The following is an 18,512-nucleotide window of genomic DNA, read 5'->3' as shown; positions in this document are numbered from 1 at the left end:
ATGCAGGAGCTAGAAACCAATCAAAACAAAAGTGTATAGAGAGAGGATTCCAAATATCTGCAAACACACACAAGTACACGAAGTCATGCAGTGCCACGAGAGAGTTGTCTACACTCACTTTGTGTTTGTGCCATAAGATAAATAAAAGATGCACTGTGATGCTTAAAAAAAGTACATCATTTTCATAACAATAGCAGCAGTTAATCGATATTTGGGGCTTGCCCAGGTTTATTCCCTTGTCCTTTGTCCTAGATCATGCATGGAAGAAAAACACGTTACAATTAAAAAATAATTCAATTGGTATCAATCAGTAATCAAAGTACAAGTTTAGGAACATTGCGATATAATGATAACGACACGCAATGAACGAATAGAAACACCCGGAAAAATATAAAGGTTATCTTTATTCCTATATTTTTTACTTTAAATTCAACACTAACGTTTCTATTTCTCTTGGATAAGTTTAATGGACATGTTTGTAAATGTTCAATTAACATTCATATTTAAGGCACAAATAACTTTAAGGCTGCCAAAAAGTACAGAAAACAAGAAAAAATGTTCACTGTCGATATTGTAATATAAGATTATACCATTACGAACTTACAGAATAATACTCCGGTTTAGTTGGAATCGTCCCAAGCATAATCTAGGGCAAGTCTCTTAATATCAAAGTATGTTTCTTTTGCTACGAAAATTTTCGAAACTTTATTTTTAAAGGAACCTAAAATACTTACATAATAAAATTATTAAATAAGTGAAAGAACTTTAAATCTAGGGCATAATATAAAATGATCTCCAAAAATGATTGTTTAGAACTATTTTTATTCATGTGTATCAACAAATTGGAAGGAATGTAAAAAGGCGAAACCATATAAAATTAAAATTACTATATAGTGTATGAAAAGTTAAACAAGGACGTGTTTTATGATTATATATTATTATGTATGTATAAGTTAAGTGTAAATAAATAGTGTACACATTATAGTAATTGAAAAATCTAACATTTCGTAAAATTCTTGATTACATTTACTAATTGGTGATTATCTAAGTAAAACAAAAACATCGGAAAGAAAATCTGTATAATACTTTAATCTTAAAACGTATTAGCACTTTAGGAAATACATACTTTATGATCGTTATTACTTTTATAATATAAAATAAAAAATCTAGATACACTTAGACATTAGTCGACCAGGTCGGCTTCATCCGAAAAATCCTGCAAAAGAAAAAAGACATAATTTTAACAGTTCCCTCTTACGACATAGTGATCTCAATCCGGTTAATAAGATCAGTTTAACAAAATTTTCCTCATATCATGACAAGACTACATTTCATAGTTACTGATAGTGATAGCGGTAGGAAAATTTTATTGATGCCTATCTACAAATTATGCGGTCCTCTTAGTGTGTAAATAAATACCGCCATATATTTAAGTTATCCATATTACACGTAAAGAAAAATAAAAGAAGTTACGGAATATTCATAATTTTTTGGGAAAATGAATTATAATTGAGTACATTAGACATAAAATTGTTTTTGTTGGACCTAATAACAATGTTTTAAAGTGTAATCTGCACTTCAATCTTGGCACTTGAGCAGACAGTACGCAGTCAAGATAGCGGCCGCGACGTCTATTATCAATGAGAAATATGCTCAAGAAAAGCAATGTGGAGTACATTCCGATTACTGAGATTCCATCTCATCGCTTTCCTGTTTTTCTAGGCATAGGCACCTAATGATATCATGTGATCAGCGAATTGTTCTTATTTATAACGATAAAAACATACTTGTCTATAATATTATAGAATAGCATAAGAATAATATATATATAAATTATAAACATCTCTTAGCATCTATTGCTTTAATGCCGTAAAACATTTTATGACATTTAATTAGAATATTTGAGTAATAATAAATTTAAATAAAGTCGTTTGAACATAATGACCCCGTCGATATTTTATATAAATACACACAATATATTTATTTGCATTTAAACTTAAGGTATATTAAAAAAATAACAAAAAGACAATGTCAATGAAATCCACACAAGCTTCGTCAAACACACATATACAGGGTGGCGCAGAAGTTCAGGTTCAAAATGAAAAATTAGATAGAGGGGCTCATTAGCTACCAGAAACACCCCCATGTATGTTCAGCAATTATTTACGGTTTAGGAGATATGACCTATTTTGTACCTTTTTCTAGATTTTCTACCTTACTTCAGAAATAATCATTTTGTCGCTATCCCTTTCTTAATATTTATTTTATTTTACTTCACAACTATGCCTAAGGCTGAGTACCGCTCAATCAAAGATAAATCAAAGTCAAATCAAAGATAAAAAAAAAGTTATCGGAAGTCAAAGTGAGAATTCGACCAAAATTATTACAGTTGTTAATACTTCGCCGAAGAATAATAAACAACGTTAGAAAGAAGCAGCTACATTGTATGAGAATGTCAATTTTTCCTTCAAATCTGTCTGTCTTGCAATATTTGAGGTCAAATTACTTAGTTTTTTGCCCGTATTAAGGGTACTTTTTAAAAAAAAAAGCCTATTAAATGGAGCAGTTTTTAGAAGTACTTTCAGGGTCCATGACAATCTCATGTGTTTATTATTCTTCGGCGAAGTATTAACAACTGTAATAATTTTGGTCGAATTCTCACTTTGACTTCCGATAACTTTTTTTTTATACTTGATTTGACTTTTATTTATCTTTGATTGAGCGGTACTCAGCCTTAGGCATAGTTGTGAAGTAAAACAAAATAATTATTATGAAAGGGATAGCGACAAAATGATTATTTCTGAAGGGAGGTAGAAAATCTAGAAAAAGGTACAAAATGGGTCATATCTCCTAAACCGTAAATAATTGCTGAACATACATGGGGGTGTTTCTGGTAGCTAATCAGCCCCTCTATCTAATTTTTCATTTTGAACCTGAACTTCTGGGTCACCCTGTATAATTAATTAGAATATTTAGAACACATATGATTATATTTGTATTTATCTATCTTATAAATAAGATTTTACTAAAGCAATATTTTAAATATGATGGGGATTTTTGAACGTACATTTCGTTTAGTTTATAAATTGTTCAAGGGTCTTAATTATATTCCCGGTGCACTCCATTACCAGTGTACGATCGCAAATTATTGGCAAACTTGATTCGGGTCTGACGCAGAATGTACACTTCGCATAATGTACACTCGATCATCTTCTTAATTCCTCGTCAATGTTCTACATACATAAACAGCCTATATACGTCCCACTGCTGGGCACAGGCCTCCCCTCATTCAACCGGAAGGGGTATGGAGCATACTCCACCCGCTGCTCCAATGCGGGTTGGTGGAGGTGTTTTTACGGCTAATAACCGGGACCAACTAATGTTACTTAAGGCTTAATAATAATAAATAAATAATAATAATAACGGCTTAACGTGCCTTCCGAAGCACGGAATCATCTTACTTTTTCAGACAATCAGGTGATTCAAGCCTGAAAAGTCTTTACCAAACAAAGGACAGTCTCACAAAGTGATTTCGACAATGTCCCCATCGGGAATCGAACCCGGACCTCCAGATCGTCTCTAACTACTTGACCACGTATATTGTCAATGTTCTATTATTACTAAATATGAACAAAATATTGTACAATAGGTAATAACTTTAGCAACTAATATGATGCAATAGGAAAACCAATAGAGCGTTGCCGAGACTACGTAAAGGCTTGTCAATTTGTGTAAACGTAAACTCATTTGTTTTCGGTGTTTTGTATGAATCCATAAACAACGAAACCTCGAAGAATGAGGGGGTATGTGAACAAACCTGTCACGGGCCTGGTTTTCCCTTCGGTTTATAATGATATAATCTTTTTAGGAAAATAAACAGGTGACTGCCTCAATGACGTAAACGCCAAACCAACTTAAAATGGGAAAGTTCTCTGGTGGCACATTGTATCAACTTATCATTAAAATTATTAACACACAAGTCAGTCAGTTGATAAAGTTTGCATTTTAAAACATTGGTCCGTCAATAGTCGTATGAAGTCAATCGGTTGTGGCTTTTAGTCATTGTACTTGGCGGCCCTAGCAAATACTACAGCCATCAGTTCTGTTATTAGTCCACAGTAATCACTAATCGTAAGTGCTCTTCCAGGATTCGCCATTTATCTCCTCATTTCACTTTCTGTACCTCTATCTTCCTTAATGAATCCTGATTGTCCAAAAGGTAAGATGATCCGTGCTTCGGAAGGCACGTTAAGCCGTTGGTCCCGGTTATTACATTTCGCTTATTTTTATCGCCATTGGAATAGAAAACAAAATCTGGATTCAGAGGTATAGGAGGTAGAGGCCACCCGCACTTCACCGACCTTTCTATTAGACCGACGTGATAGGTGAGCCATGTCGCCGTTCAGAATGGTCATTATCCTAAATACCCTTCATCAAGATTTGCTCTAAATATAATAATGTTTACTTTAGATCCTGAATACTCCTTGTAAATAGTACGATGACGTAACACACAGAAAATAAAATAAACTGAACGACACAATCAACTTATAAATAAAAACCAACTTGATTGAAGTAAAAACAATGGGGGTGTGTTAGGTAAAGAGAATGGCTTAATGACGATACATAGATCGATAGAATTTCACTTGGACAGGAGAACCCGGTGGTGTAAGGGTTGACACCCTCATCCCTGCTTGACAAGGGCTACAGGTTGAAGTCGCGTCAGAATCAGATTTTTTATCGATTTAAGAGTGCAAACAATAAATTCATGTTTTCTACATGATAATGCCCACTAGGAAAATAAGGAGCATGAAACGTTTTAAAAAACTGATATAAGGAAGTTATAGTTGCTTGCGGTCTGTACTACTGCAGTCTGTCTGTCACCGAAAAAGCCAAGTCAATACGATAATACTGGCCATTACCACTTCTGGTACGCAATCGCCCAATATAACAAGTATACTGTAGTTCATAGTACTTTATATCCATAGAGCGTAAATTGTTGGCTTCAATGTGTATTTCCTGAGTGAAGTTAAAAAATAATAAGTGAGGTTTGTCGTAAATTGGCCAATTACTGGTCAGCAAAAGTTTAGTATCGATCGCCATCGACTCGCAAAAAAAGAAGAGTCATAAATGTTGACACAATGTGTAGGGATATATAATGTTAGCCTTTAACTACAATCAAAATAATTCATCGTGAACGGTTTACGCGGCAGCTCTATTTAATAGTGTATAAATGATGAAAATCTCAACAACCAAGGATATCATGTTTTCCCTATATGTTTATCTCACTAATTTTACCGCGATTCTTGGCACATCTCAACTACCCTTTTTACAAGTATATTCTGGTTACTAGTAACGTGTATACAATATTACAAAGATATAAAATTATACACTGCATGTCTCTCCTGTCATGTAGGTCAGCTAGAAGAAATCTCTTAGAGATAAGCTTTGCTGTACTGTCTGTTTTCTTTGTGTTTCTTTTTTTCTGTCATATTGTGTACAAATAAATAAATAATAAAGATTTAGTCAAAACTAAAAGAAAAAATTCTCATCAACAATGTTCATTATTGAATGGGATTTTTTACACTTTACGGTAAATTAATTTGTATTGCCTTGTGTGAATACAAGTACTCCATTGCAATGTGGTTATGTCCACATCATGTGCAAAGGAACGTGTGACAAAGCCAGTATTTGAATAATAATAATAATGACGCCAGATAACTTGTATCCATAAGCTACATTTCAAATAACTTTGGAAAAATAATGTTTACGAATGGTTGAAATTAATATTAAATGAATATTATTTCACACTATTTAAGTATTTGTTTTACAGTGATGTAGTTTTACAACCATTCTGCCGGAAACTACTCAATATGGAGGGGACCGGATTTGATAACAATAAGTGAAATATTTTACCATGTCCTTCGATATCGTCCTTAAGATATAAATCCTGTCATTATTTCAATGTTTAGTAGTTTATTTGACTAGCTCTCTACACCTCTATGCATACAATTAATTTAGTTTCGTTAGTAAAGTACAGTATATATAGGTCACTTAAGTAAATAGTTATTACTTTCAATGTCAGTTTATCATGTCCCGGCATGTTTCGGCAGAGGTGAGACGGTGTTAAAGCGACATGTAAAACATATTGGATAATACAACGAATCTCAGTTGTGTTTCGTGTTGAATCCTTAATATTTTATGTCTTATGCTTCATAAAGCATTGAGATGAAGGAATGCCCATTGGTTGGAGGTAGATCAGGATGTTTACGTGACTGATCTCAGATCACTCTATGGGCCGAAAGGCCACATCCCTTCTGCTGTCCGCTCCGTTGACAGTCAAAAAGCTGCAAAAAATATTATAGAAGTATACTGACCACGCTTTCCACAGTATCCTCTAATGCCATTTCATCTATTTCCCGCTCTATTTCCTCCATGATGTCGAGGGAGTCTTTGCGCTTCACTTTTACGTCCTTCGGGCCTTCTTCTGTTGTACTGTCGGCGGGTTGTCGGACTACAATACTCTCTCTTTGTCTGGTAAAAGAAAAATAATCATTTTAAGATATGTAGACTACACATGAAGCTTCGTTTTGTAAGGTATTCTGTTAATCAAAGCTATGTCGGTCGTAGCGTTCTATGTAGGTCCTACAACACTTGAGAGACCTTTCCCACGACGTAATTCGATATCGCATGGACGTGCAATTTTAGGGTAAGGTGGCCAGCGTTAGACCACATGCACCTTTTGTGACGACGTGGCCGCCTTGCCTTTCACTCGCTTTAACGATTGTAAAAGTAAGCTAACCTTTCAGCAGAAGGTCCCGGCTTGAATAAGTCTTGTGATTCAGCCGCTTGTTTCTCCTTCGCGAGGTCTCGGTCGATGTTGCACAGTTTCGAATCTGGTAGCAGCAGGTCCAGTTTGGTACTGTGCTCGAACCCAAACGCGTTTTGGAACTTTTCTAAATCTAAAGATTCCTGTTGATAATAAATTCCTTTAAGTCAAAAGGAAGGAGATTTTCCAATACAAATAAACACAGTGCCTATGTATTTAATTCAGATTGAAAAGCAAGACTTCTAGTTTCTTTTAAACTTACTGCGAACTCGGGGAATAAATTCTCATACTGCTCAGGATCAGCCAGAGATTGGCCGGATTTCTTATTCGTGGCTCCCACACTCTCCCGCCATAGTTTAACTACGTCGCACATTTTAGAAGGAATGTATGATCTGGTAACAAAATCAAATGTTTATGCATTTTACAATGTTTATTTTTGTAAGATATAAATATAGCTTTTTACATAATTTTACAAGTACCTGGCAAAGAAGGCGGCCTCTGGTAGCTTTTCGCGTTTGATGAGTAGATTCAGGCACTCGTCGAGTTCATTGAGTGTGAAGTAGGCGACGAAGGCGATGTTATCGTCTCCTTCTTGAGCGGACATCCGCGCTACATCTTGCAGCAGCTTTTTGTCTCCGGTGCTGGCAGCAAAGAGAAGTAGGGCGCTGTAGTCGTGGGCGTTCTGGTAGCATATCTTGGTCAGCTCGGTGTCGGCGGCGGCGGCGGCGGCGGACCCGAGCCGCGACCACCGCGCGGCCGACGTGGTCGACGGCACGCCCTCCGCCACCGTCGCCTCCTCAGCCAGCTGCCTCGCGCGCCGCAGCTCGCCCAACGACAACGCTAGCTCGAACTGGTGCTCAGGATCAGTGGATACAGCGAGAGCTTGTTGCTTGAAGCCCTGCCAGACAATATAGTAAAAAGTGTAAAACAAATCAATATTATATCGACAGGCACTTCGTCCGTTTGTTTGCCATCACCACAAAGCGCTGCGCTTCTTTCGTTTGAATGCCGATAGTGAAGGACTGGTACAACTGGCATTATGGTTTTCTTGAAGTTTTGAAGGCTAGAGTGAACAAGGTTGGTGGGCGTGTGCCACCTTAGACCACATCATCACTTACCATCAGGTGAGGTTATGGTCAAACGCAAACATATCTCATTTATTTCACTGCTGAGCAAAAGACTCCCCCCTTTCTCTTTTCATTTTTCGCGGTCTTGTACGTACTTTGACTTGGCTCTCTGGTAATCGACAAGGTTGTTTTTCATCTATTTCGGACCTGCTACCACATTTGAATGCGTCGCGACCTTGGCTTAAAAAAACTATTGGTTTTTGAAGGCTAGTGTGTGTACCTGTTTCTCAAGGAAATGCGCGACTCTGGTGCGGTGGTCGTGCGGGATGGTGGGCAGCACGCGGTCCGCGGTCTCGAAATCGCCGCGCATTACAGCCGTTTGGTACTCCAGCACCGATAGCAGCAGCGAATACGACACTATGTTCAGCTCCTTGTCGTTCAGGTACAGCCTGACAAAACAACACAGCGTCACAGAATATGGAATAATACTACGTATGGAACGGCGACTCTCTGCTTCCTACCAGCGGCTGAGCTAGGTTTCCCTCACCCCCCGTCAATAATGGCAACATATACTCAGTTGTGCTTTTACTTTAATAATAAAAAATAAAATAAATATGTTTTGCCTATTTTTGCTCGATATCACAATATTAAATTTATATCCCTATTGTTATTTACCTAGTTAATGGTACGGAACCCTTCGTGCGAAATTTGCAAGATTTTTAATGATTAGTTTAACTGCTCTAATAATAGTCTCTCTTTCGCTTACAATGCAAGAAAAATGTAGAAGCAGTGTTAAAACTGTCAAACTAAATTTTCGGTCCGTCAGAATTAACACCTGTCTTTAAACACTTACCTATTTTCCTTGGCGACATAGCCGAGGATATACATGGTGTGGTCGAGATGCGAGATGGTGACGATTTCCCCGCCGACGTAGTAGTTTATTCTGTTTAAGGAGTTGGTGTAGATAAAGCAGTCGCCGACCCACAGGCCGGTTTTCACTGTTTCGTTAACCTCGCCGACAACCTGATACAATCAATATAGATTTTATAAATTTTTCATAACAGCAGCTTTCCCAGTAGCTGTCATAATAGTATTACACAATTGTCATTTTTCTAAAATGTTTCTTTCGCACTAGGCTGCACACCATATTGCCGTCATACGCATCATGCTAGAGCGCAAGTATTTTATTTACATACCTACCTACATAAACTCGTGAAGTGAGTAGCAAAGACAATAAAGACTGTGCCGATGTTTTTCTTGCAGTTCTTTTCCCCGGCTATACAGGTTGTGAGAAGCTGCAGTAGTTCTAAGCGGATGAGACGTTCGTTATATAAAAAATACTGTGTTACCTACTGATGAAAGATATTTTTGAATTTGAATTTTGAGTATATTTTTTTACTATCATATGACGTACCTACCCTTATAGACTTGCGGCTAAAATTATTTTATGTTATTGCAAGTAATATATGTTAGCTATGTATATAATGTACGAGTAAATACTTGAAGTCATAATACGCAACAGACTTGCCCTCTTGTCAAGATAACTTCAAAATACAATAAAATTTTATCAATTCATCAAAACTATAGAAATATAAAATACCAACATTGACCTTGATTTTCTAGCCAAGCCTCTGTTTGTAAGAAACTAGGCATAATTTAGTTTTATGAAAATAAACACATGAGATAAAAACGGACTTGTGTACTACCGGCGACGCTTATCAACGTTTCTTATCACTCCGTGACTGATTCATTTTACTACCATTGCTGTAACCAACCAGTAAAGTTATTTACTACCATAAACAAATAGGACTAAAAAATATTTTTGATTCAGGAATATATTCTTACTAATACTTATTTTTTAAAATGACTTGACATATTTAATACTATTATAGCTACTTGACATACCTACTAAATTGAATATTTTTTATATTAATAAAACCAATGTATTGTATCTATTTTAATTTGATTATATTGACTATTATTTTGTGTTAGCTTGGTAAATAATTTTTGCATGCCAAATTGCGGCAAAACATGAGATTCTCACATTTATTGTAAAACCTTTATTGTACCATGTGTTATGGGCAAATAAATAATTTTGAATATTGTTTTTTTTAATTTCCAGTTATATTTAGTAACCGTTGAAATTACTCAGTCTTAGGATAGTGAGCCACCGGGTGGTATTGGGTGTGAACTAGCTAATTACCTCAAAAGCGTCCTCGATGCCGTCCTCAGTAAAATTGGAGTTGGTGTCCCGAGCGCGGTTGACCACGGCGGCGTTGTATTTCAGGACGTAGTAGGTCTCGTCAGTCGCTAGGCACACCAGGTTGCCGCTCTCCGACCAGTACACGTGGCGCGGCTGGATCTCGATGCTGAAGGTAACAACGGACATTGAGAAACACGATTTTCGAAAACATTAAGGTATAAAAAGGCACGTTAAGCCGTTGGTCCCGGTTACTACTTACTGATGTAAGTAAGTAGTCGTTACATGAGCCATGTCAGGGGCCTATGGCGGCTCAATAATAACCCTGACACCAGGGTTGATGAGGTTGGTAATTCACCTCGCAACTCACACGATAGAAGAAGATATAAATCAAGACGAAAATGGAACTCACACCCGCATTAGAAATAAAAATAAATTAATAAAACATCACTCTTCTATTGTTTTACTTGCATATAGATGGGTACAATAATATTCTTATCCAAGCATATTTAAAGCAAGCATGTTTATTATCCAGTACACTTGTAACTTACTAATTAAAGTAAAAATACGATCTTTAATGCGATAGTTTTAGAGATTCGATACGATAATCCTGGCAAAATGTGTCTCTAAAGCCGTTAGCAACGCAGTCAGCACAACCGTAACACTCGAAAGGACGGGTTGATGTATATGTTGAGTCAGTGTACATTGTAGATAGGTACATCGTTTAGAGCCCGTTCCACGGCATAAAGGCTTTTAATACTATATTTTATAGTGATGGATCTTCTATCAAGCCACCCGGCTCTTTTTATCCTAAAATAAATAATAGATACTTTCACCTAATTTTGCTGGCATGGGTATCTGAACTACTTGTACGAAACCTTATGTTAATCGAAAGCATGTCTTGACTAAAAACTTTCCTTATAAATTAGGTGTCGTGATTAGAAATTAAGCTATTGAGAATAAAACTTAAACAGTTACGAATCGCCTGACATACAACGCACAGCATTAGTAGCACTCTTTGCCTATCTCGATTTCACGTAGGCATAACATTTATATCTACTTACATACAACATGCCATAAAATGGAACACTGTTATTGGTCCATTAAGGTTTATTATTAAAATATACCTATAATATAAATGTAGTATTGCTTTTCACGCATGCAAACACAGCAAATACCGAAAAGTACAATAAATAAAGGTAATATCTCTGTATGGATATATACTGTTCGGGTGACGTCATCAAAGTTACGTCGTTGTCGGCATTGTTACATAAGGCGTAATTCGAAAATAAGTCAAAAGCAAAAATTATTTTCCATTTCTAGCTTAGCGTTTAAAATTTATTTTCTACCCAAAATAGTACGCAGGAAATCGTATAATATTGATATGTTTTCATAATCGATATGGAAAATTGTACAATTACATCGATTAATCGATTATAATATCAAACAAGTTTTAAATATAATCGACACCAGCGGCACTACCGGTGGATGATTTTACTAAATTGGCCAGTTTATTGGAGACCTCGGGGACCGTGAGTTTATACGGGGTGTTAGTGACATCGTAACGAATACTAAGGGGGCTGATTCTGAGTTAATATCAAGTGGAATTTTCCATCGCAAACATAGAATTGAAAATAATTTAAAAAATATCGTGCAAAATTCCACTTGATATCAACTCGGAATCATGGTCTGAATCATCCCTCAAAGTTTTCGTTACGATGTCACTAACACCCTGTATTAAACTTTATATAAGTGTTCACTGGCCATCTCCACCAGAAGAACGATACGGAGTATGCTCCACCACGCTGCGTAGGCACGCGCTGGATCGTTAAAAGGGTCCCATAGCATGTCATTATAAACGAACGTCACAATCAATACACATCCAATCGATCACCAATATAGCATAACATAACAAGTGGGGTAATGCAAGATAAATTAAGTACCCAGACCTCACCGAGCAATATAGCTACGTAAATAATTATATTTTTATGAGTTACAACGTTTTTCAGTTGTAATAACATTAGGTTCATTTTACAATGAAAATACTTTTATAACGTACGTAAGATTCGTTCGCAATTGCCTGTGATAGCGGCGGCCTGTGTTATTTTGGTTCTGCATTGGCATGTCAACAAAGAACATCGCTCGAGCTCCTTCATTACGCATTGTTTGCATTCGAACATAATTTGCAGTAAAATACGTAAAAGTAATTCAGGTAATTCGTAACGGAAGCCTTACAAAGGACGTTTCTCGTACACACTGATTTAGTAGGCAATAATATTTAACAAAAACCGTTAGTTACACGCATACGTAAACTCAAACCCTTAAAGATCGTAACGTAAAATATCCATCGTAATTGGTATTACTATACCTACTTGGGTTTTAATTTCTCAATGATAATGTATTGGGTAAGAACGAGACAACCCCAACACAAGTAATTATATTGCTTTCTGTGGCTGCCTCACCTAATGTAATGTTAACTAAGAGAAATAATAAAAATTTTTGTTTTTCTTTTTATATGATTTGAATTGGTACGGTATAAGTTTATGGTATAAGTTTCTGTTTGCAAAGTAAAAATAAAAAGATTTTTACTGTTCGTTTTGTTATTACTTGGTAGTCAGACACCAAGCTAGTAAATAACAGTGTTATAATTGTAACACCTATAAAGTACAGATCATCTACTCGCTTGCTCTAAGTAAGCAACATGAGCTTTCGCGCAACCCCGTGTTGCAATGGTGGTAAATTCCTCATTTGTAGTGCAAACTATCAGTCAGTTAATCAGCACGTTTTATACGAGGCCTTACAAGTTCTTGGTATGAGTTTTGACCATCGCCTTTTGCTTTAAGTTCATTCGCCTTTCAACGGAAGTTACTATAACTTTCATTGCTTGCTACACACAAACACAGAAAATGTTTAAGTAGATAATTATTATAGTCGCCAGGGCATTTAAATATAATAGACAAAATAGATTGAGGCCTTTGACATTTGGTGTTGGAGGACGTTCGAAATAATAAATTGGACAGAAGGGATTACTATTGAGGAAGTGCTAGTAAGAGTAAAGGAAAAAAGGCAAATATTGAGAGTTATTGAGGACAGAAGAGACAAGATGATTGGACGCTTAACAAGGACACGACGAATTTATTAAAAACATCATAGAAGGGATGCTACAAGGAGGAAGGGGTAGGAGGAAGGGAAAGACCAAGAAGATACATAGAACATATTAATGAGAAGGCCAACGTCAAGTCTTATAAGGAAGTGACAGAATTGGCCTTTGATAGATAAGAATGGAGAATGCTACACCGACAAGAGCGTGGCTCTTAAATTAGTGATATGATAAGTACATACCGTCTAATAAGCTCGAGATGTTCCCAGTCATAGAATGAAAACGCCATGCCACTGATGGATTTGACTCCAAGCATAAAGCCACCGAAAATTCCTGAAAAGTAGAACGTTAAGTGTTACAATTTCAAGCAAGCACAAGTTTTGAAATCATTTAGTACCTTTATTAATAATTATCATTACCTTCAGCACCAAATTCTGGCTTGAAACTCTTTCGTTCCTTGAAGTTTTTGAACACTTTGATAGTACTGGAATTTTCCAATGTGGCGTACTCTGAACTGTCGAATGCCCACACAAACTCCTGCGCAGTCCCAAATGCTTTATTTCTTAGAGCCATAGCTGTGTAGATGATGTACTCTCCGTCACCGCATACGACGACAAATCTGCCGTTGGGGTTGTGTGCTATGGTTTGAGGATAAATCTCACAAGAGCCCATGTCCTTGGCGATAACTGGCACTCGCTCGCCATCCTTTATCTCTGTACCTGAAGCCAAAGTGATGTTTATGTTAGTTACGTTAAATATACAAGTCTTCAGAAATATCTATACGAATAACTTTTCTTCTACCTTCAGGCAATGCTTTCAGATTAACTTGTTGCATTTCGGAATGTTTCGCCCAAATTATTTTGCCGCCATTGACATCCATGGATATTGCAGGCTCCTCTCTGCCCACTTTGATCATGATGGTGCCTTCATCGTACCTGAATATAAGTAATGTAATTTAAAACCTTGCTAAGTAGTTTCACAGGAAATTCGAAATCAAAGTAAATAATTTCAAGCGCATACTTACCCAATGGCTACATTATTTGAACCATGCATGGAGGAAATAGTCCAGACACGCTCAAATCCATAATTTAGCGAGGATTCAAGTCTGTAAGTACCAGCGTGCCATATTCTGACAGTGCCGTCCTCTGAACCAGTCAGCAGGATCGGGAGCTCAGGGTGGAAAGACACAGCTGACACATTCTGTGCATGACCTGGATGATGTATAAATTTATAATTAGCAAAGTCAGCCGTGTTACATGAAAATGTTTGCATAAATACGTGATCTGTCATGGCGGTATACCTTCCAAAGTCTGGACGCACGTCTTGTTTTGATAGTCCCATATTTTTACAAGGCGATCATCAGCACCACTGATGAGGTAAGGCTTGTCACCACCGTGGTAGTAATCCACGCAGTTGACACCCTTCTCATGACCCTCCAACGTAAAGTTTGAGATGGAAGAACCTAACTGCCACACCTATAAAAACAATCTAATTTAGTATAAGCTTATTAAAAAACATCAATATTGTCATAAATAGCGAGTGAATAAATAGTTTGAACCTTGACAGTGGTATCCAGACTTGCACTAGCAAATGTATTGTTGTCTTTTGGATTGATGACAATCTGCATAACATAGTGGGTGTGGCCTTCAAATACTTGCTGGCAGGCCCAGTTGCGGTCCCAGTTCCATAGTTTTATCAGCAAGTCATCTGAAACAAAAAGTGCTTGTGAGTTAATATCAAGTGATTATGAAAGCCTTAATAGTCATAAATTGAGAGCTGCAATAGTCTGCAATAAAGAAACCGTATGACCAACACTTACCACTGCTTGTTAGGATGTAGGGCTGTGTGGGGTGAATAGCAATACATCTGACGTAATCTGAGTGCGCCTCAAATGAGTGGACTCGTTCCAACGTATTATAGTTGAAGACACGTATTTGCATGTCATCAGAGCCTGTGATTACCCAGTTCTTCCTGGGGACGAACTTAGCTGCTCTCACTGGCAGGTCACATACCTGCAACAAATATATTAAAGATAATAATTAAGAGATGCTTGCAATCCAACTGCACTATACTGCAATGACTGTTTCTACTTACTGCCTGGGGTCTTACTGTTTAACTGTTACTATTATTCTATGCTAGTATCTATGCTAGGAAAGGCTCTATGTATCTTTATAAATAATTTTAAGCTATGTTACTATAGAGTTTCATCAATATCTGTTCAATCATTTTACATGACAGAGTAAAAACATCCATAAGAACTATTGGGTATATTTATTATATATAGTTATTGAAACATCATGAAAACGTGATGCAGGCTATTCTCATGTGCTCTGGTTATGTTATGTGTTAGTTTACATGTTCTGTAGTTGTGCAATAAAGTATGTATTGTCATTGCCAATTTAAAATCTATTATGTGCAATCGGGTCAATTATTACAGAAATTAAAAAACCTTCACCTGATTTTCTTTTGTATGTGTGTTAAAAATATTATAAGATAATTGATATTTACCTACATAAGAGTTTGTACTAAATGTTTTAGAGCTTTTAAATTAGCAACAACAATATGAATGATTGAGATAATTGTACTTTGCATATTTATTAATTATATTGTAGAGTACATATTCCAATACCACCTTCATCTCTTATTCTTATTTACTTTCACTTTCTTTTTCTTATTCACTTTCATTGGACTATCATTTTAAGGAAGACAGGTAGTTATTAATAATTTCAAAACTGTAAATTTTTTATACAATTGATAATTAGGATCAGCTTTAGATGAAAAGGGTTTATTAATAGAAACTGACAACTATATTGCATCTTATAAGATATAAATTTATACAATGCCCAAATATATATTATATTAAACAATCAAGAGCTTTAGGACTAGTACTGGGAATAAATTATAGCATTGGCATTGTTATAGCTAGATAAAGAAATAGTAGAGGATGATGTAATTGGATTTGATTAAATAGTCTAAATGTAAGTACCTAAATAATACAAATCCAATAATTAGCAATCCTTTATTGAGGTTGCCTTTCAAAATACAGCATTTTATTCATAGCTTCGTACATAAATAGGTTATTACCATATATGACAATTTTTTACATAATTTTCCCAGGTGTAGTCTAGAACTATACCTCCTAGAATATCTAGATATTCACACAGTATTTTAGTGTTGTGCAACCTGCTGAACATAATATCAATTGCCTACTTTTCTTCTAATATTTTATTTTATTATCTAGAGTAAAATTCCATAATATCTTTAATTTAATCTTTCATGTTTATGTTAGTTACCCTTCTTCTTTGTCAAAATTAACGATGCGACGTCAAACTACTACGACATCAAGGCTGGAGTCCCTCAGGGATCAGTTCTGGGCCCTTCGTTGTATTTAATGTACACAAGCAATGTGCCAGACTCGAAAGACATCAACCGCAACATTCGCAGACGATACAGAAATACTGGCATCTAACACCAGCCCAGCCACAGCTTCGTACATAATTCAGAAACGTCTTGATAAGATACATACCTGGATGAAGAAATGGAAGATAAAGGCCAGTGCAACCAAATCCCACCAAGTAATCTTCACCTTGTGAAATGAAAACTGCCCAACTGTGAAGCTAGGAGATGAAGAACTACCCCACAACACATGTGTCAAATATCTTGGGTTTCACTTAGATCGCAAACAAACATGGAAGACAGACATCCAAAATAAGCGAGATGAACTAAATCACCGGTACAGATCACTAAAATGGCTCTTGGGAAGAAGATCTCGACTATCTGTCAATAACAAGCTATTGATTTATAATGTAATATTAAAGTCAGTCTGGACCTATGGTATCCAGTTATGGGGAACCGCAAAAACCTCCAACACAGAGATATTACAAATATATCAGAATGGAGTACTAAAAAAAAAAAAATTGGGCCATAGTAAATGCCCCTTGGTTCACAAAGATGGATGAAATCCACCAGTACTTAAAAATTCTTACAGTACGAGAGGAGATAAAAGTGATGATCACAAAAATCAACTTGCCCAAGTGTTAAGTGAGCCACTACAAACAAGATGTCTGAAGAGATCCTACACTTGGGATAACCTGTAGCAATCTACAGTAATCTACATGCAGGCATCCCAACAATGGGCGGGCATGCCTTATACGCCAATACTGCTTAGCAAAAAACTGCTTATGGTTGGAAAACCGATCGCAAGTTAGAGGGGAAAAAAAAAGTATTTTATTGTTTTGTAGGTAAACATAAAATATTTATTAAGTTAGCTGCAACTATCACACCATTCCTGCCTCAATGATACATAAAAACTTCAATTTACTCATCAATTTTTACGTTTAATTTTGAAACCCTAACCATGGAATTCTTATAAGAGCACAGCAACCAATTTGACCTGCATTGGTAATAAATATAAGAGTAGGTATATCCAGGTGATATGCAAGTAGCTGATGCTTACCTCGAATCTCTTGATTTGTGAGTGTGTCTCATAATTCCATATGTTGACGTCGCCGTTGTAGAGCGAGCACAGCAGCCAGGGCTCGGAGGGGTGCTGGTCCACGCACTTGACGCGGTCCGACCTCGCCGTCAACTTCCTCTTGATATCCAATCGCAACGGCTTTAAAAACATAGCAAAACAACTTAGTAACACTGTAACACAGGGCGAATATCGACTAAAATGCCCAAATTACATCAAATGAACGCCGACAGAGGATGTATGATGACACACAAGTGACAATCGGTATACTACGTGGCTACAACTCCCAAAACACTGTATAAGTTTCTCTTGAGTAAAAGCAATCACGTAATTAAGAATCTACAGTATCGCTTACCATTATTAAACATGAAAAATTGACGTGCAAATTCAGAGCAACCGTGGAAGTTTGACAGGGTAGGTGGACGTGTCACTAGAGGATTCACTAGAATGTTGCTAGATGGTCATAATACGTATTATGCCGATAAAACATAACCCCATATAATGGCAATACCGACAAATGACTGATCTAGAGATGTAAATATTAGATTTTCGGTAATTACCGGTTTTAATATGCCACATGACAAAGAACACGTGTTATTGTGTATACCCAACAAGAGTACTTGACTTGCTTGGTACTCATTATACTCGTGCAGCACGAGTCGTGCTGAAGCAGCGTCAGCTCAGCAAGGAGTATGATTCTTGATTGAGGGGAGGTTTATGCATAGGTTTGGTTGATTGTTTAGGCTGTATGGCAGAGTTTATCTTGGCGTACACAACTTAATTTCGATTTTAGTTGTTTCTGTTGCGCTTGTTCATTGATATGATACTTGTTCATTGATTCAAGT

At 36.6% G+C, this 18,512-nt stretch overlaps 1 protein-coding gene across 2 annotated transcripts; it reads right to left on the bottom strand.

Moving 5' to 3' along the window:
• Positions 1 to 1,062: 1,062 nt before the first annotated feature.
• Positions 1,063 to 18,149, bottom strand: LOC126379909 (coatomer subunit beta'). 2 transcript variants are annotated; one of them, XM_050028919.1, is made up of 17 exons: positions 18,023 to 18,149; positions 17,650 to 17,808; positions 15,013 to 15,205; positions 14,752 to 14,900; positions 14,494 to 14,668; positions 14,218 to 14,404; positions 13,995 to 14,128; positions 13,613 to 13,912; positions 13,436 to 13,526; positions 10,097 to 10,262; positions 8,747 to 8,916; positions 8,174 to 8,342; positions 7,306 to 7,724; positions 7,089 to 7,218; positions 6,800 to 6,969; positions 6,375 to 6,531; positions 1,063 to 1,216 (listed from the first exon to the last, which is right to left on the bottom strand). In XM_050028919.1, exons 1-17 carry the CDS (start codon positions 18,023 to 18,025, stop codon positions 1,184 to 1,186), a joined length of 2,805 nt encoding a protein of 934 aa, XP_049884876.1. In that variant the 5' UTR covers positions 18,026 to 18,149; the 3' UTR covers positions 1,063 to 1,183. The 2 variants fall into 2 exon arrangements, with proteins under 2 accessions (XP_049884876.1, XP_049884875.1); XM_050028918.1 differs by lacking the exon at positions 18,023 to 18,149 and having other exon boundaries at positions 17,650 to 17,820.
• Between the last annotated feature and the right edge of the window lie 363 nt (positions 18,150 to 18,512).

This window comes from Pectinophora gossypiella, chromosome Z, assembly GCF_024362695.1.
Source record: "Pectinophora gossypiella chromosome Z, ilPecGoss1.1, whole genome shotgun sequence".
Lineage (NCBI taxonomy): Eukaryota > Metazoa > Arthropoda > Insecta > Lepidoptera > Gelechiidae > Pectinophora > Pectinophora gossypiella.
The sequence above is the reverse complement of the archived record's forward strand: the minus strand, read 5'-3'. Positions and strand labels throughout refer to the sequence as shown.

Excerpts from the sequence above, each read along its gene's own strand:
- LOC126379909 (XM_050028918.1), bottom strand. The coding sequence starts at position 17,820 with ATGTTTTTAAAGCCGTTGCGATTGGATATCAAGAGGAAGTTGACGGCG. Across the intron at positions 14,669-14,751 it reads GTCTGGATACCACTGTCAAG|GTGTGGCAGTTAGGTTCTTC; the intron begins GTTCAAACTATT and ends TTGTTTTTATAG. Across the intron at positions 1,217-6,374 it reads AGGATACTGTGGAAAGCGTG|GATTTTTCGGATGAAGCCGA; the intron begins GTCAGTATACTT and ends TTTCTTTTGCAG.